Source organism: Sceloporus undulatus, chromosome 8 (genome assembly GCF_019175285.1).
Source record: "Sceloporus undulatus isolate JIND9_A2432 ecotype Alabama chromosome 8, SceUnd_v1.1, whole genome shotgun sequence".
NCBI lineage: Eukaryota > Metazoa > Chordata > Lepidosauria > Squamata > Phrynosomatidae > Sceloporus > Sceloporus undulatus.
The window spans coordinates 31,384,737-31,404,966 of record NC_056529.1 but is presented as its reverse complement, the minus strand read 5'-3'; the positions used below and the strand labels follow the sequence as shown (position 1 = coordinate 31,404,966).

General features: G+C 45.7%; 1 protein-coding gene across 1 annotated transcript in view; it reads left to right on the top strand.

Annotated features, from left to right (window-relative positions):
- Positions 1-1,850: 1,850 nt before the first annotated feature.
- The window catches only part of LOC121914443 (syntaxin-binding protein 4-like), a 25,762-nt gene continuing 7,382 nt past the window's right edge, over positions 1,851-20,230 (top strand). The window contains exons 1-2 of the mRNA XM_042437849.1: positions 1,851-1,859; positions 2,126-2,139. Coding sequence (XP_042293783.1) covers positions 1,851-1,859; positions 2,126-2,139 — 23 coding nt within the window. The remainder of the gene's footprint in view (positions 1,860-2,125; positions 2,140-20,230) is intronic.

Here is a 20,230-nt window from a genome sequence, read left to right as displayed (position 1 = left end):
ATATCTAGCTATGGCGGGTTTACAACCGCCCATTTGGGGGGGCACTGCCCGCACCTTTCCCGCCGGAGCGGGGCCTCAGCGGCTAGAACGGCAGCGCTGAGGCACGTGATCCGCCGCGTTTGGGCTGGCGGGGAAGCGGCAAAGGCCGCTTCCCCGCAGCTGAAAAGGGGTGGTCCGGGGGCTTCAAGCCCCAGGACACCCTGCGCGGCGGGGAGCTGCTCGTTAGTCCGCTGGCGAGCCATCTGAAGGCTGCGCCCAGCGGACTAAACCCGGAAAGGAGGCTCCGAATGGAGCACTTCCTGCTCCATGTCCAGGGCGCACTAAGCACCCTGGCGGGAGAGACTAGTAGGACGGCCGGCCCCGTCGAGAGGGGCGCGCAGAGAACCAGGTGCGGCCGGGAGCGGAAAGGGCCGCCACCAGTTAGTGGGGTTCGTCACGCACTAGGGTAGGGCGGCAGAAGCAAACCACCCTTTCGTAACACCTAGTGGTGACAAATACACACGTAATGCCGGTGCTGTAGACGGCCTATCTATCTATCGATCTTTGTGAGCCTAAAAAGTTAAGCTTGGTTGGCTGTTGGTGAATGGAAAGGCCTCAGGGTGTCTATTTAATAAAAATAATAAAACTTTTAATTCTACATAGCCACTTTTGTCGAGACATCAAAGCGGCAACAAACATTAAAACTCAAATAGAGACATAGTAGCCCGCCCCCTAAAAGGATTAAACAGTATAATGGTAAAATTCAGCAATTAAAAAAAAATGAAACCAAACCAATAACCAAGAACCAGACTGATCGTCCAATGGGCGGGAGAGTCTGTGCAGCGAGTAGGTGATGCCGGAAGGCCGGGGGCATCTCAAAAGGGGAATGCGCGATCCAGAATCATAGCTGGAGCCAGGGCAGGGAAAAAGCGAGGCAAACAGCAGGGAGATGCAACGAAGAGCAGGGATTTAAAACATATTGCAGTTCAACCCCCACAGCGGCAGCCGATGGAATCAGGGGAGTGTAAGTTTGGCAGAGGAATTAAAAAGCACGTTGGCGAACTGAGGTGTGAGAGTACAGGGATGGAACGAGGGAGGGAAACGGGAACCAGAGCGCGATACGGTGTAGTGTGCAAGGCCCAAAGATAACCACGTTAAATCACATTCTGCCCTTCCCGGAGTCTTGGCACTCGATACTCAGTGGCATCGTTTGGTGTTGGCGTGAAGAGTCAGGGGAAGCAAGCAAGCGTTCAGCTAAAGGGATGAGGCCAGATAATGGTCTAACAGCTTTCAGAGGAGCAACTGCTTAACCAGCATCCTCTCCGTGATTAATGTTCAATTAAAAGGATCAAGGGCAATCGCCAAGACACTTCAGCTTGTTGGCTTGCGGGGAGGTTCAAAAACAGAGTAGAAATAAAGGTCCGATGCTAAGGTAGAGGTAGTGCCTTGAGTCCATATACGGGGAAAATGGGGATTAAACAAAATAAAACATGTAAGTAATAATAATAATAGAAGTGGCCAGAAAAGTACAGGGGACCCTTGTTGCCGCTGGGGTTGGATCCTGGATCCTCCTGGGAGAACAAAATCGGGATGCTCAAGTACCAAATAGTGATAAATGCAAAATGGGTGTCCCTAAAAATGGAAAATCAAGGTTTGATAGTTAAATTAATACCTTTTGAACACTTTCAAACGTGGATGCTTGAATCGGTATAAAAAAAATCGTGTATAAAAGGGCCGACTAAGTATTTTGAGAACAGTATGGCATAGTGGGCTGAGTTGGTCTGAGTGTGGATTCAGTTCTAGATATCTGGGTTCGATTTCACTTGGCCACGAAACCCCTGGGGATGACTAGGCAAGTTACATGCCTTACGATGGGGAAGGTAAGTGGTTGAGGCAGAGGAGTTATCACACGGAGGAATTTTCTCAATTCGAATGAAAAGAATGGGGCCAGAACGCAATTACGTGAATTTGCTGGGTCAGCAATTAGTGAATTCAAATGGCGTCGACTGATTCTCATTGGCCCGAAAAGCTTGCCATTGCCCTGAATGTTGCGTGTGTATCTCACGCAATAACGTGAAGAAACCCATGATTGGGTTGGAATTGCCATTGGATTATAACTTCCAATCCCCTTGTTGATAACATCCAGGTTGTGGACCGGAGGTAAGGTGGTGGCGGCTCCATGGCCGCATTCCAATTACAAATAAATTGCGTTGGTAGCTGAATCGATGGATCGATTCACAGAGAGAGCATGTTCACACTACATTTGCCCCGATGCAATTTCTGCTGTAAAATAAAATAAACCCAATTGTGGTTCACATTGGATGAAATCGATTCAATTTAAAAACTGTTTTCGCGGGAGTCTCTCAACAACCCACTGCAGTGACATGGCAAAAGAAAGTTCAATTGAAGCGGTTTCAGTGGACTTTTTTTTTAGCCACAAAGGTATTTCGAAAATGAAGAATCGACACCCTGGAGCTTTGGGAAGTGTGATCCCATTGAGACTGAAATGGTTTCATTGTGTGTGTGAGCACCTGTGTAGGATTTTGGCGACTGAGAGCTTGATAGTCATAGGTAAGAAATTAAACATTTGTGGGTGTGTATAAGTTTCAAACTTTGAAGATATGGATCAAAATCATGATCAGGGGCTGCAGTATGCTGTCATATAATACAAAAACAAAAAGCAACACACGCACCCAGCCCAGTGCAGTCATAGAATTCGTGCGATGCACAAGTCGATCCATCCATGCGGTCCATTAGGTCCGAAAGTGGAACCGAAATGAAAGGGGGACTTTGATGGACCTGGACGCAATGATTCTAAGACATAAGTGCCATACTGATCAGCAGAATCCTACAGATGGAGAGACCCAAAGGGCTATCCAATCCAACCCCCTGCCATCAACCTCGTTGTTTAAAAACTGGATTGGGGAAATGTAAGGGGGGGGGGGGGGGGGGGGGGGGGGGGGGGGGGGTGGGAGGGAGGGAGGGGGGGGGGGGGGGGGGGTCCTTAGGGCAGTGGTTTTCGGAAACTTGGGGATGGAAAATGGTTGCATTATGGTCTCTAGGACATGACCATTGACTATACGGTGCCAGAGGCTATATCCCCGGGGACCCACGTTTGGGAATACTGCTATACATAATGCTGTATGGCTCGTAAAGGGAGTGAATGCACTGGTTCAAACTGCCAAACCAATAGCTGGCCAGTGTGCTATGAGGCAGAAGCATCCAAGTCAAGCTCATCATATCCAATGTCAGCTGGTTAGTTTGGGTCATGGGCAGAAAAGAGAAAAACACACATATCAGTGAGGCTTGGACATGTCCTCTGTTTGGGATCAATGCTTAGAAGGTGTTTGCAAGCGGTATGTACAAAGTGAAAAGGTATATGGCCCTGGAGCGGCTGGTAATTTTCTATGTGACACAAGGAACATAGAAAGCTTACTTAAACGAATCAATCTGCGGTCGATCTAGTCTAGTATGTCAGTTCTGACTGACACAATGGCTTCCCTAGGTTTAGAAGACAGGATTTGAACTTAGCCCTGCCGGCAGTTCCCTAGTGGTCTCTCAATCAGTATCACCAAGCAGACAACCACTTGGCGTCTGAATACAACAAGATAAAGGCAATTCAGGTTGGTATGATAATGTGTATAGGCAGCACAAACTAGACAGCAAGAAAATAGTCAAAAGAGAATAATGCATGTGGAAATTGGTGGATGGAGAAGAGTTATGAGGATAACCATAACAGCAAATAGAACCAATGGGGAGGCCTAGAACAGATCAAGCTTGAAATTTCCCTAGAGGCAAAGATGACTAGATTGAGGTGTTGACTTGGGCACATCATGAGAAGACAAGATCATTAGCAAACGACAACAATTGCTAGGGAACAGTGGAGGAATTAGAAAGAGAAGAGATCACATGCAGAAACTGGGAAGAAGATAGTGGTGGTAGAGCGTGTCTTGGAGAGATATCTTACCCACAGAGGCATGGGTTGAGGACTGACTCAAAGTGGTGACCACCAACAACCAAATTATTATATTTTGAAGACTTCAATCATAGGCTGAAGATTCCTACATTCACTTGCAGCATGCCTAAGCATCTCTACGATCTATGCAACCCTATACTGACTATGGACCCCCTGGTCAATGCCCATGGCTGAGCAATGCACGTGCCAGCTTGCATATGCACAACGGGCAAAGGCCGCAATGTTATAAGGCAATGTGCAGCCACAAGCTACTCAGGGGACTCAAGTGCTAGACACGAGTTCAATCTCGATCTTAGAAGCTCAGCCATGTCAGCCTTGGTAGCCCTTGAATGGGAGTCCCCAATTCGAATTACAGGTTGCTGTATGTATATTCAGAGGAAGGAACTGGTAAACCCACTCTTCTGAGGATTCTTGCCTAAGAAAACCCTGCGAAAAATCCAGGATTCACCATAAATTGACAGGTGACTTGAAGACAGATGCGCTGCAATCTTTTCAGCCAACGTTGCTTGAAGGTACAATCAATGGGGACTCCAACCAGTCATTGAAGATATCTGACCCTAAAGGAATACATTCAACTATTACAAAACATTTCTAAAAAAATCTCCCTCTCTACCTTTGTGGCCTCTTTGAAGACGGCCTATGGTTTCGTATTTTTGGATTAACGTAAATGCAATCTTTCCCCAGCGAACTGACAGATACACGCTTGACGTTTGGGCTTGCAAGGAGAGGACCATTTCTGAAGTAAGTAAGCCCATAACCATGGATTACCTGAAATTTTGCCCAATCCAATGCCCCCTTCAAGTCTTATCTCCCTCCAAGATTATCTGCTTAATGACTTGATCGCCCTTTGTAGAGGACCGAGATTGCTGTCATCTGCGTTCGGCACATGGCCGGTTCCGGCCCAGTTGGCATGACAGATCCGATAAAGTGCGGAGAGGGAAAGGGAGTGCATGTGACCCTCCCTGGGCATGTTAATCAAACATAAACATTAAAACACGGATGATCGGGAAGCCCCCAGTCGCTCAAGATTTTTAAAGCTTCCGCGTGGGAAGCGGAAGCGTAGGCAGGTTCGGCCTATCGCAAATGATTCTCCAGAAAACGGAACGGGGCGGGGGTGGGACGCGGTTTTAAAACAAATCAATTAGACTAAATTTTTTTTTAAATCCTCAACCTACCCACCCCTTTTGCTCTTTCTCCTGACCATCCCTGTGGACATGTCATTAGAAGCAGCAAGTAATTATTCTGATGTGTTTTTATTGTTTCATTGTTTTCCAGCTTTACGCAGGGACAACGTCAAATAGTGCAAGGAGCCGTTCTCCAGGTGACTCATGGAAGTACAAAAAGGCCCTGGTGAAGTTGATTCTTGCAATCTGTCCCGTTTAAAACCTCTTTTCATGTCAGCTGTGCGTATTTCTTTTGTGGGTGCTGGTGAATGGTTCTGTTTTGGTGGTTGTTCTGTGTTACTCTGGTTTCTATCCTTTACCAGGTTGTTACGACTGTGAGGTTGTGGTCATCAGTATTTGGATTCTCTCCAAGATATAGGAGGTGCGTGGTTTGCATGTTCTCCAAGTGTGTGTTGACTACTTGTTGACTCATGAATGTCATAAGTTCTTTACGCAAGCAGACCTCCTCCAGAGTTGGTTTTTGCCAGTCCCTTCCTCTGAAATATAGCCTACAAGACCAGGTATGCTTGGTGATCCTCCATCTAACTACTAACCATTACTGGGCCCTGCTTATCTTCCAAGATCAGCCAGGGGATCTGGTGTGTGTCGGACATTAACACTGGTACAAACCGTAGCAATTATCGTTGGTTAATGTGGACATGTACAATTACAAGTCAACTTCATGCAAGGGTTATTACTATGACTAAGAGAACACCGGAGTCACTCCATCCTCACACATGCTCGCCTTTTGCCGATCCATTAGCCATGGTTCCCTGGATTGAAACATCCACTGGGATGCCGTCTTTCCTCTTTTCATTGCCCTCAACTTTACCAAAACGGTCATTGTCTTCTAGTAAGCCTTTTTCTCATGTACGGCCCAAAATACAACAAACCTCTAGTCTTAGTCATCTTTGTTCTTTCAGGAGGGCGTTCAGGCATGATTTGTTCTAGGATCATTTATTGGTTTTTTAGCATCCCTGTCTTTAGCAGCTCTTGTGTTACCTGGCATCAAGCCGTTTGTTCAACTTATTGCAACGCCATGATTACAGGGGTTTTTCTTAGCCAAAGGAAGTCTCAGAGGCCGTACCCCTTCCTGCTGAAATCTAGCCTATGTATCCTGGTACTCTTTGGTTGGTCTACCCAATATATATCCCACTCTCTTTCCATTTAGAATTCTCTGAAGAGCAAGCCACGATGGCTGGCAAAACACATGAATCAACTCTTCTTACAACTGGCATACAACCCGAAAAAACCCCACCAAAACCTAAGCAACTACTACCACGGCAAGAAGAAAATATTCTAAATCAGCTCAAAGGTCAGTCTATCACTCACGCCATATGTTTTCCACAATGGCCAACCCGATGATTCGTGTGTGTGACAGAAAGGCTAGAGGGAGGCCTTCTGTCCACTTGCATTTTCACATGACTGTTATTCTCGAGGAGGTGGGCCTTGATCCTGGAGCTTATAAACCTTAGACTAGTAGTCATTGACGCTTTGTTGTCCTCCATGAAGTAGGTAACCCTTTTAATGCTGTCTGAGGTGGATGGCCATGCCTTTTGTTTTAAAAAAAACGGGCCTCTCCCAGGCCTTAAAAGGTCTATGAGGTGAAAATTGCCCCCGTGCATTGGGGTTATCTAGGGGAAACAAACCCTACTTTTTTGCAAACGCGACGGGGATTCTGCCCTTCTAAGGTCTATTTAGAAGTCATGTTTGCAAGCCAGCATTCAGGCATCTTTTTTTAGTGAAAAGACAGAGTTACACCAAGCCCGTTTCATACGCGGGTCGCACTTATCTCGGATCTTGAGTGTTCGTGCTCAAGCCGAGGGGGCATGCGGGGTGGGAAGGGGCGGTCGCATCCCCTTCAACTGATCTGCCGCGTCGTGCGCCCATGACGCTCGCGCCGCCGCTGCACACATGCACGAGCCCCTTGTTCCAATGGGGCTTGCGCATCGGCGGAATTCGCCTTAGCAGAGGGATCCAGAACGAGGGCGACAGTACAGTACTGTAATAAACAATCAATAGGCAATGTATTTGGTGGAAACGTTAGGTTGAAAAGCATATCATACATTGAAAACTAAGTAAGCAAACACACTTTTGGGCACATTGAATGAACGTATTACCGGTATATAAGAGGAATGGGAACTCTTGCCTGGTGACCCCCAACATATAAATGGCGGTTGTTCAGTCCTAAGACCATCGGCACATATGTGTTTCCCCCGGTCTTAGGCACATTTCCTGGCGAAGGCGTCGTTCGAACCCCAAAGGGGTCCAACCACAAGTTGGGCAAACCGCCCTGCTCAATGGCTGCAATTACTTCTCAAATCTAGGAATCAACTTTAAGGAGCACAATTACTCTGGTTTCTCCTCGGGATCCGTTATACAACCACGCAACCACAATATAGATTGGATCTTGTATCGCTCCTTGATCATTGGATGGTTTTCCTGAGACAGTAAATGCAAGTTTATTATGCCGAGTAGTAACTCCCTGTTTTAACATCTTGCATTGGCTATATCATGTCTAAGCACAGCATTCCAAAAAATCCACCTCAAGGTGTCCCCCCCCTTTTGGCACGATCCAGGAAGAACCCATGTTTGCGTGACGTCTGTGGCGAGACCTGGACTTGTGCCCCTCCCTCCTTCTTGTTTATCTCCATATATCCATTCCGTCTCCGCAGAGGCTAAGTCCAAAGCTGACCAAAAGCAGCTATGTAATCCTGTTTTCTCCCTGCTCCGATGCGCGACCTAATTGATCACGCAGCACCACTGCGTGCTGGGAATAGGATGATTAGAGAGCTGGATGATGCAAAAGGGCTGTTCAGATACTAGCAAACTAGGGAGGAAAACAACCAGGGTCTCCAACATAGAGGGTGTGTAAGACCAGTTAGTAAACCCAGAGGATGGTTGCGTGAGAAAGCAACGGAATCCACATCTTTATCTCTTCTTTATTTTCCTCCTATGTTCCCCACGTTTGCATTGTTTACGTTGTGTTTTGTTGTACAGTGGTTTTGTTTGTGTTTTTTGTTGTTTTTGTTTGTTTGTTGTGTTTTTGGTTTTTCTGCGTTGTTGTTTGTTTTTGTTTTTGTTTTTGTTTTGTGCCCTTTGTTTGTCGTTGTTTTTGTTTTGTTTGTTGTTGTTGAGAGAGATAAGTGTGGTCTCTTGGCTTTCTGCAACAACCATCCTCTGGTTTACTAACTGGGGCTACACACACTCGATGGTACGGAGACCCTGTTTTCCTCCCTAGTTGCATGCTCCGCCCTTTTGATCATCCAGCTTCTATCATCCTCTTCCCTCACGCAGTGGGCTGCCTGATCATATAGGTTCGCCGAATCGGCGCAGGAGAACACGGATGACATGGACGCTGCTGTTTGGCAGCTGGGACTAACCATCTGCGGGCGAGGATGGAGCGCTGGGATAAACAAAGATAGGAGGGCGGGCACAAGTCAGGTCTCGCCACACGACGTCAGCAAAACATGGCTTCTTCTGGATTGCCAAGAGTGGGGGACAACCGTGGAGGTGTTTGGGAATGCTGGGCTTGCATGATATAGCCAATGCAAGCTGGTAGAAACAGGAGTTATACTCGGCATAAAAACTGCATTAACGTGTCTAGGAAAACCCTCCAAGGAGAAGAAAGCGATCAAATCCAAATCTATATTTGTGCTGGTTTATACGTCCGAGGAGAAAACAGAGTATTGTGATCCTACAGTGATTCCAGATAGAGTAGGATTGCAGCCATTCGAGCAGCGGTTCCCAACTTGTGGGTTGCTGACCCTTTGGGGTTCGAACGACCCTTTCCAGGATTGCCTAACCATTGGAAAACACATATTCCGATGGTCTTAGGAACTGAGACACGCAACTTTTATGTTGGGGGTCACAAGGAAAAGGAAGTTCCCTATTCCTCCTTTATCTAACTGTAATACTTTCAATGTGCCCAAAAGTGTTGGTTGCTTACTTGTTTCAATGTATGATATGTTTCACCTACCCGTTTCCCAAATACCCTGCTATTATTGGTGATTCGTACATGTTAAGTCGGCCCCTCCGTTCTGGAATCCCTATGACGTAAGGCGAATTCCTCTCGCTAAGCCATTGGCAACCAATGGTGCTCGTGCATGGTGGTTGCAGCGGCGTCGCGGCGTCATGGGGCACGCGAGCATTCAGTTGAATGGATGGCACCGCCCTTCACCCGGCATGCTACCCGCGGCTTGAGCACGTAACCTTTTTCAAGTCCGCGGTAAAGTGCACCCGCGTTTATGATACGGGCTTGGTTGGTATCTATCTTTTCACTTAAAACCGATTGCTGAATGCTGCTTGCAAACATTATTCTAAATAGACCTTAGGACGGCGCATCCCTTCGCAAAAAGTTAGGGTTTGTTCCCCCTAAATACCCCCAAAATGCCACGGGGGGCATTTTCACCTTCCATATGCCATTTTCGGCTGGTGACGAGGCCTTTTTTTTAACGCAGGGGATGGCCATCAACTCAGCGACAGCATAAAAAGGGATAGCCTACTTCCTGGAGGGACAAAACAAAACGATCAATGACTACTCGTCCTGAAGGTTTATAAGTCCAGGATCAACGGCCGCCTGCCTCGCATTAACAGTCAATGGGAATGCACGTGACAGAAGGCACTTCCTTCTTGCCTTTCTTTCACACAACACAGAATTCAATCTGGTTTGCCATTTTGGAAAACATGATGCGGAGTAGATAGGACTGACCTTTGAGCTTGATTAGAACCTGATTTTCTTCTGCCGGGTAGTATTTGTTTCGTTTTTTGTGGGTTTTTCGGGTTTATGGCCATGTTGTAGAAGAGTTTATTCCTGATGTTTTTGCCGCATCTGTGGATGCATTTAAGGGAATTCTAGAATGGAAGAGAGGGGATATAATTGGGGGAGACCCCCAAAGCGTACCAGGTCTTATAGCTAGATCAGAGGAAGGGGTACCTCTGATACTCCTTGGCTAAGAAAACCCCTGTTCATTCATGGCGTTGCAATAATTGACAAACGGCCTTGCTACCACAGGTACACAAATCTGCTAAATTACATTGGGTGCTAAAACGACCACTAATGAATCCTAGAACCAAACAGCTGATCTCTCCTGAGAAGCAAAGATGACTTAAACTGAGGTTGTTGTATTTTGGCCGTACATGCGAAGAAGGACTACTAGAAAGGACATGACGTTTGGTAAAGTGAGGGTCAATAAGGAAAGAGGAGACGGCCTCCCCGATGGCTGTTTCAATCAGGGAAGCATGGCTATGGATCTGCCAAGGAAGCAGTGTGGTTGAGGATGGATGACTCGTGTTCTCTTATCATAGTATCACCATAGGCCTACGTTGACTGTACCTTTGTCACATGAACATTAACCAACTATAGGCTACTGGTTGTACCAGTGTTAATGTCCTACACCACACAGATCCGTTGATCTTGGAAGAAAGCAGGGCAATGTCGTGGGTTAGTAGTTAGATGGCGGCTCACAAAGCATACCTGGTCTTGTATGCTATATTCAGCGGAAGGGACTGGCAAAACCACCTCTGCGATTCTCTTGCGTAAGGAAAAACCCCCTTATGACATCATGGAGTCAACAAGTGTCAACACACAACTGGCGAACACATGCACCACACGGCACCTCCTATATCCTTGGATTAGAATCCAAATAAACTGATGGACCAAAACTCAGTCCGTAAAACACTGGTAAAGGCTGAAACAAGAGTAACAACAAAACCACCATCACAAAAGAACCATCACCCGCACCACAACAGACTACGCCACACTGACATTAAACGAGGTTTAAATGGACATATGCAACGAATTCACTCAAACAGGGCCTTTTTGTACGCTGTCCAGTTGAAGTCTCTGGGAGAACGGCTCCTTGACCTCATTTGACGTTGCTGCGTAGGCTGGGTACACCACTAAACAATAAAAACCAATCAGTAATAATTTTGCTGCTCTAATAAATGTCAGCAGGGATGGTCAGGGAGAAGAGCAAAAGGTGGGTCTGTTAGCGGATTTATTTAAGTCTAATGATTGTTTACCTCTTCCAGCCCCCCGACCCGTTCCTGTTTTTGGAGAAAATTCCTGCGATATGCCTAACTGCCTACGCTTCCCTCGGGTAAGCTTTACTCTGAAGCGAACTGTGGCTTCCCGATCCTCCGTGTTAAGTTATGTTTGAACTTAACATGCCCAAGGGCGGGTCACCTGCACTCCTTCCCGTCTCCGCACTTATCGGATCTCGGCCAAAGCTGGCGGAACGGCCATGTTCGCAACGCAAGATGCCAGCAATCTCGGTCCTCTACAAAGGAGCGATATCATTAGCGGTAATAGCTTGGAGGGAATCAGACTTGACGGGGGCATTGGATGGGCATAATTGAGGTAATCCATGGTATGGGGCTTACTTCGAAATGGTCCTTCCTTTGCAAGCCCCCCACGTCAAGCCTTGCTTCTGCAGTGTCGCTGGGGAGAAGAATTGCTTCTACTTTATTCCCCAAATACGAAAACCCCTAGCCTTTCAAAAGAGGGCTACAAAGGTAGAGAGGGAGATTTTAGTAAATGTTTTGTTAATAGTTGAATGTAATTTCTTTAGGTCGATTATCTTCAACGACTGGTTGGAGTCCCATTGAATATGTACCTTCAGTACCTTTGGCTACGATGCATCTGTCTCAAGTTTCACGTCAATTATGGTGACTCATGGATTTCGCCGGGTTTTCGTAGGCAAGGCATCCTCAGAAGTGGTTTTACCAGTTCCTTCTCTGACAATAAACCTAAGACTGGTAAATTCATTGCGTGATCTCCCATTCAAGGGCTAACCACGGCTGTACACTGCTTAGGCTTCTACGATCAGATTGAATCTGGTTGTCTAGCACATTGAGTGCACTGCGTAGTTGTGACTGCACATTCCTGTAGAATTGCCTTTGCCCTTTGTGCATTGCAGCCTTGCACAGGGCATTGCAGCCATGTGCATTGACCATGGGTCCATATCAATAGGGTTGCATAGCTTCAGAGCAGATGCTTATGCTTGCGACGTGATGTAGGATTTCAGCCTCTGATTGAAGTCTTCAAAATAATTAATTTGTTGTTGTTGTTAACCACTTGATTCAGTCCAACCCATGGCAACTATTGGGTAAGAATTTCCAAAGACACGCTCTACACCACAAAATACTCCTTCCAGTTTCTGACATGTGATCTTCTTCTCTTTCTAATTTCCTCACTTCCTGCATTGTGTCTTTTCTAATGAGGTCTTGTTCTTCTCTTATGGAACCAAAGTACAACAGCCTCAAAATTAGTCATCTTGCCTTGGGAAATTTCAAGCTTGATCTGTTCTAGGCCTCACACATTTGTTTATTTGCTGTCTATGGTATCCTCTAGAACTCTTCCTCCAGCACCACCATTTCACATGCATTTATTTCTCTTTTTGACTGAGTTTCTTGTGAGAGTTTGGCATTGCATACATACAATATTATCCTACAACCTGAATTTGCTATCTTGTTTGATTTCAGAAGCCAAAGGGTGTCTGGACTTTGTAGATACATGAATGAGGACCACTAGGGTAAACTGCATGCAGGGCTAAGCAGAAATCCTGTCTAAAAAACTCAGGGAAGCCCGTGCTGTCAGTCAGAGAACTGACACTTACTAAGACTAGAGTGGACCAGCAGATGATTCAGTTAAGAGTTTTATGTTCCTATGGTCACAAGTAAATACCGCCGCTCCAGGGCCAATACCTTTTCACTTTGTCACAATAGCCGCTTGCAAAACATTAAGAATGATCCCCAAACAGGCGGGACATGTCTCAGCCTACTGCTCATGGTTTTTTCTCTTTCTGCCATGAACCAAACTCACCCGGCTGACCTTGGATATGATGAGCCTTGCTTGGATGCTCTGCCTCTAGGCCAAATGTGCCAGCTTGGGTTTGGCAGTGGAACCAGTGCATTCAATCCCTCTTACGAAGCCAAACAAGCATTATGGTATAGCAGTATGTCCCAAACGGGTTCCCCAGGGGATAAGCTGGCAAGTAAGTCACTGGTCCAAGGTCCCTAGGAGGACCTAATGCAACCATATTTCAGACCCAAGTTTCGACACCAGGCCCTAACGGGGGGGACCATAATCCCAATCCAGTTTTAAAACAGAGGTTGGATGGCCGGGGGTTGGATTGGCGAGCCCTTTGGGTCTCTTCCATCTGTAGGATTCTGTGATTCAGTATGGCACTTATGCTTAGAATCATGATGTCAAGGTCAATAAACAAGCCCCCTTTTCATTTCGGTTCCACTTTCAGGACCAATAATGGGACGCATGGAATGGATCGGCCTGTGCATCGGCATCGAATTCTATGACTGCACCAATGGCTGGGTGAGGGGTTGCTTTTTGTTTTTGCTATTTATATGACAGCAAATACTCGTCAGCCCTCTGATCAGTGGATTTTGATCCATCTATCAAAGTTTGAAAAATTATACACACACAAATGTTATAATTTATACTATATGAGCTATCAAGCTCCATGCAGTTCGCCAAAAATCCTACACAGGTGCGCACACACACAATGAAAACATTTCAAGTCTCAAGGGAATCACACTTCCAAAAGCCTCCAGGGTGTGCGATTCCCCATTTTTGGAATACTTGTGGCTAAAAAAAAAAAGTCCACTGCCAACGGCTTCAAACTGAACGATTCTGCTCGCCAGTGTCACTGAAGTGGGTGTTTGGAGAGGGCCCCCTCCCACCGCGGACACACATTTAAATGAATCGATTCATTATTCAATGTGAACCACAAGTGGGTTATTTGTTTTACACGCTCCCTCAGAAATTCGATCCCACTCGCCCCGCCCGCCCCGCACACCCCCCATGTCACCGTTGTGAACCCTGACCTGCTGGAATCGATCCATCGATTCAGATTCAAAGCACTTATTTGTTAAGTGGGAATGAGGCCATGGAAGCCGCCACCGCCTACTCCCGGTCACAACCTGGATGTTATCAGACAAGGGGAATTGGATAGCTAATCCCATGGCCAATCGAACGCAATCATGGGGTTACGTTATGCGTGTAGACTACCACACGCAAATTCAGCACTGGCAAGTCTCTATTTTCGGGCAATTGAGAAGTAGTCTCGAAAGGCAATTTGTAATTCACGTTAAATTGCTGAACCAGCAAAAATTCACCGTGAATGCTTTGGCCCCCACTTTTTTTTCATTCGAAATTAGAGAAATTCCTCCCGTGTGATTAACTCCTCTGCTCAATCACTTACCTCCCATAGGCTAAGAGCATGTAACTTGCCTAAGGTCACCCAGGGGTTTCGTGGCCAAGTGCTAAATCGAACCCAGATCTCTAGAACTGGAATCCACACTTCCGACACACTCAGACCACTTGCCATACTTGTTCTAAAAATATAGTCGGCCCTTCCTTATACACAGATTTTTTTTTATAAACGGATCAAGCATCCCCTACGTTGAAAGTGTTCAAAAAAGGTATACTTTTAACTATCAAAACCCGTGATTTCCATTTTTTATAAGGGGACACCAGTTGCAATATCATAATATTTAATGGGACTGCGCATCCACGGATTTTGTTACCAGGAGGATCCAGGGAATCAAACCCAAGCGGTATAACAAGGGCCACGTACCTTCTGGCCAATTACCTATTATTATATTCCTACATGTTTTATTTTGTTTATCTCCCCCATTTTCTCCCAGTATATGGACTCAAGGCCAACTACCTCTACCTTAGATAGGACATTATTTCTACTCTGTGAACCTCCGGCCGCAATGCCAAAAGCTGAAAATGTCTTGCGAGATCTGCTGATCATTACTAGAATATTAATCACGGGAGAGAGATGCTGGTTTAAGCAGTGCTCCTCTGAAAAAGCTGAGATCCTCATCGCCTGGCCTCCCATCCCTTTAGAGTGAAGTCTTAGCTTGCTTAACCTGAATCTTCAGAAAACAATAAGATGCCACTGAGATAGATGAAAGACTCCAGGGTAAGGAAGAATGTGATTAAACGTGGTATTGGGGCCTTGCACACTACACAGTTATCGCGTATGGGGGGGGATTCAGTCTTAAACTACCATCGTTCCATCCCATGGAATCATAAAACCTGCAGTTTAGCCAAGTGCTTTAATGCCTCTGCAAACTACACTCCCCAGGATTCCATAGGATGCAGCGTGGGTTTGAATGGCAACAAGTGTGTAAATAAATGCTCGTTGAATCTGCACGCGGTTGGACTCCGCTTTAACTGCCATGGCTCAATGCTATGATTCTGGGATCGCGAATTAAATTCGGAGATGACGCCAGGCCTTCCGGGCATTAAAATACTCGGCTGCCACATAGACTTCCCGCACATGGGAAGATCAGCTCCGGTCTTTGTTATTGGTTATTGTTATCATTTTGGTTTTAATTCTGAATTTTACCATTATTTATTTTTAATCCTTTTTTTAGGGGGGCGTGGACGATATTATGTCTATATTGCGGTATTTTAAAGTTTGTTTGCCCGCTTTGATTGTCTCGACACAAATTGGGCTAGAAAATAAAGTTGTATTATTAGTATTAAATAGACCCCCTGAGGCCTTTCCATTCCCCAATAGACCAACCCACAGATTTAAATTTCTAGGCTCACAAGGATAGATAGATCGATAGCCGGTTACCGACGGACTTAAGTGTGTATTTGTCACGCATAGGGACGGAAAGGGTGGTGCTTCTGCACCGCCTACACCCTAGTGGTGACGGCAACAGCACTAAATGGTGGCGCCATTCAGCACGGGCCGTCACCTTGAGCGTCATGGCCGCGCCGCACTCTAGACGGGGCGCACGTCCATGACGCTAGTAGCTCCGCGCCAGGGTGCTAGTGCCGCCCTGGGACATGGAGAGGAAGGGACTCCCTTTCGGGCTCCTTCCGTGTTAGTCGCTGGGCGCAGCTTCAGATGCGCGCGGGGGGGCCCAAGGCGGGACATACTAAACGAGAAGCTCCCCGCCGCCGCAGGGTGTCCGTGGCTGAAGCCCCAGGGACACCTTTCCGGCTGCGGGGAAGCGCCTTTTGCCGCTTCCCGCAGCCCGAAAAGCGGCGGATCAGGGCCTTCAGCGGCTGCCGTTCTAGCCGCTGAGGCCCCGCTCGGCGGGGAAAGGGCGGGGCCAGATGCCCCCAAATGCGGCGGTCTGTATACCCGCCATCGATAGAGAGAGAGATGAGACAGATCAGACAGACAGACAGACTGACAAGCCCACACACACACACACACACACACACACACCACCTCTTCCATGCAGCATTCTCTGAAGCTGCCAGCCGCCCAAGCTGCTGGCCAAACGTAAGGCAATAAAACTCTTCTCAGAGAACATGGACACAGAGCCGAAAAACCCACAAACCCTATAATGTCTGGTTCTTTTCAAAACCCAAATAACACACACATGGGTCCGAGTGCTGTACGCAGATTCTTCCCAGACCTAGGTGAGTGGTCCCTGCAAAGGCACTGTCCAAATAGGGAATACCTAAAGGCCTCATCGACCAATTAAAATTCACATTGAGTCCCTAAGGTGGCGAGAAAGGCGGGATATAAGAAAATAATAAATAAATGTTTAAGGGTTTGCTGATTCATGTGCAGGAATGTTTTTTTTTTTTTTTAAAAAAAATTGTATCAAAGCCTTCTCGGCAAATCCTTCTTTTATCCTAACCATGTCAGAAGTCAAAATTCCCAATCTGTCATTAAAAAACCAGGAATTATCTCCACACAGCATTTTAGCCCTCGGCAACTTCCCTTTACATGGCTATGTGTGTAGGGAGGGGATACGATTTGTAATGTGGTTTTCTTGCTGTCATCCTGCTTTTATATTATGGTATTAATATATTATATTATTGCATTTAATATTGGGGGGGAGGGAGAGATAAATTGGCTCAGGGTGAATCTCCCTTATCCAAAATGCTTGGGATCAGAAGTGTTTCGAATTATGGAATATTTGCATTTGCACTTTTTTCGTGGGTGGCTGAGTGTTTCGGATTTTGGAATTCCAGAAAAGGGAGACTCAACCTGTAATGTTTTTTAATTTAACATTTTAATAATATTTTTCCAATAATTATTATTGCATTTAATGGAATATTTTGTTGGGAGTAGCTTCAGATTGAGAGGCAGTGTTGCTAGACTCCCTTGTCCCAAAGCAATGGCAGATATCATCAAGTTTTGAATATGCCATTTCTATTTCCCACAATCCCCCTGAATATCCAAGCATGATAGGATTTATTTTTATTAATGACAACACAAACAGTAGGTGCTTCAACTCAGTTTTACAGCACTCAGATAGCACTTTAAATGCCATATCTCCATTGCATCACATATTGAGATTTGTAGTTTCTCCGAATGGTCAAATTTCTCAGGCAGGGAGCTATAGTGCCTCGCCAAACTACAATTCCCAGGATTCCATAAGATGCAGTACTGTGCAATCAGACTGGCCATGGTTTAAAGTTTGTTCCCGGTGTCTTTGAAATGCCTTTTTCAAACGTGAGATTTGTCAGTCTTCTATACACTGAAACCCAATTCTGGGTTGTTGTTTTTTACTGATTTTGAATTAATGCTGAATTTTATTCCAGGTTGAACATCACCAAATTTGATATAAGGCCACAAGAGGGTGCTGCTTGACCAGCACTGGGCCAATTAATGCATCTGTTGAAATAGACTTTGGCTGCATCTACACTGCAGAATTAGTGCAGTTTGACACCGCTTTAACTGCCTTGATTCAATGCTATGGAATCCTGGGATTTGCAGTTTGCTGGGGCACCAGAGCGCTCTGACAGAGAAGGTTAGCTGTCTCACAAAACTACAAACCCCAGGATCCCATTGCACTGAGTCATGGCAGTTAAAGCCATGTCAAAATGCAAACAGTTGTGCTGCACAGAGAGGCGAGATATACCATTCTGCAGTGTTGATGCAGCCGATGAAGGATGCTGAGACTTGTAGTCTAATACTTGCAGGGCCCCATACTATCCTACCGTTTGGAGCACCTACCATACTACTATTGCTATTATTATTATTATGCTTTATTACTACCTATACTCTTCCCTAAACTACCTTTTCCAAGGGAGATACACACAGATCCAGCAGCTCCTGACATTTGTCACTGTTCATTTTACTGAGTCTTCCCAAATACGCTTGCAGCTGGATTGTCTGTAGTGGAGAAGACCACTGAAATAGTGTTGTCTTTATGAGTATGATGTTCTGATCCTCTGCTATGCATTTGTTTTAGAGACAGATATAATTTTGTCACCGTAAGAGCATCCAGAAGATTACTATGACCTGTTTGTGTTTTCAAACACAAATTCATCTATAACACAATTTGTACACATTAAGCAATGCAACCCTTTTCGTACTGCATAGCTATAGCACTCTGATAGTGCTTTAATTGGTTTGGGTGCATGCTATGGAATCATGGGATTTGTAGTTCACGTTTGAAATACTACGCAGAGGTACAGCTCCCAGGATTCCACAGGATGGAGCCATACTAGTTAAAGTAGAATCATAGCGCTATAACTGTGTAGTGTGAAAGAGTCCAATGTCATCATTAAACAGATTAATAATGCTGTTGTTGTGTGCCTTGAAAGTCATTTCTGACTTATGGTGAATCTATCATAGGGTTGTCTTAGCAAGACTTGTTCAGAGGGGTTTGCCTTTGCCGTCTGAGGTTGAGAGAGTGTGACTTGCCTAAGGTCATCCAATGGGTTTCCATGGCTGAGTGGGGATTTGAACCTTGTTCTCCAGAATTGCAGTCCATTGCTCAAACTACTACGCTACATTGGCTCTTACAAGGATATTACTACTCCAAAACAGAACAGATGCATCTAATAGTTAAACACTGTTTATATGGCTTTCAAGAGTCAAGGCATGTGAAGATGGGGTTCAGGAGGCTCCTTGTAATGGATTTTTGTTTCCTTTAAAGGCATTAAAGTGATTGGTGGCATTAAGGAGTTCAATGGAGAAGAGTATGGTGTTTATGTCAAGCGAATCCTTCCAGGTGGAGTTGCTTATGCTGATGGTGAGTTGATTCATTGCTGAAATTTCTGGTCTGACAATATTTTATCGAGGCTCCTGCAAGCACTGTCCCGAAGTTAAGTCTAGTTGGGAAACCATTGACTGCAATTAGCAATGGATGGAACAAATCTGTTAAGCTCATCACCTCCAGTTTTGAAACTACAGTCCTGGGTCTATATAGGTATTTCCCCCGGGACAAAACTGGGTACCCCTTTTGTGGATCCTTTCCAAACTGGTGCATTTACCACAGCTACAGCCACCAATTTAAAATTGTATGTTTTCTTTCCAGTTCTCCAAAGGGACGGATCCCCTGTGTTATAGGAAGGGCCCACTATATATATGTATAAGTCTAGAAATCTTAGTCCAAAAATGGACCCAAAAAAAACCTGAGTCCATTTATCCGTGGGTCAATGTAAGTATAGCAGACCCTTACCTTACGCGGGGATCCATTCTGGACCACGTAAGGCGAAAAAAGTGTATGCATGAGCCCCATTCAATATAATGGGGCTAGTGCTCGTGGCATGACAGAGCACACATCCCACGGGCGCACGCACCATTCATTCTTTTGTTGTGCAGCTTCAGCATAAGCTGAAAGCCACATATTGTGTGCCCGTGGGTGCACTGTACTGTACTTTAACTGTTATTAAAAAATGAACTATCCCCTGGTGAAGGGCAAGATAGTAATCTGCCTTGGAAGCACTGACATGCCTCTATTCTGTCATCCGTCCAGCCTTTAGGGCGAACACAGATATTTATGCCTGGTGGGATCTTGTAAATTCTTTGGCATTGTTTTCCTTTGCTTCATCCTTTAGCCACATACCCTTGACTTATCCATGGGTCATATCAAAACCCACAATTTTGGCCCCCAAAACCTATCCTTGATTTATATATGATGTTGACTTATATTTGAGTACAGTGGTACCCCGGGTTACGAATTTAATTCATTCCGCAGCCGCGTTCGTAACCCGAAATCCTTCGTAAGCCGAAAAAGCCATAGGCGCTAATAGCGAAAGCCGCGATTTCGTGCGAAAAAGCGCCGAAAAGCACCAAAAAATTTTTCGTAACCCGAAATAACTTTCGTAACCCGGAACAGTTTTTTTCTATGGATTTTTTTCGTAACCCGGAAATTT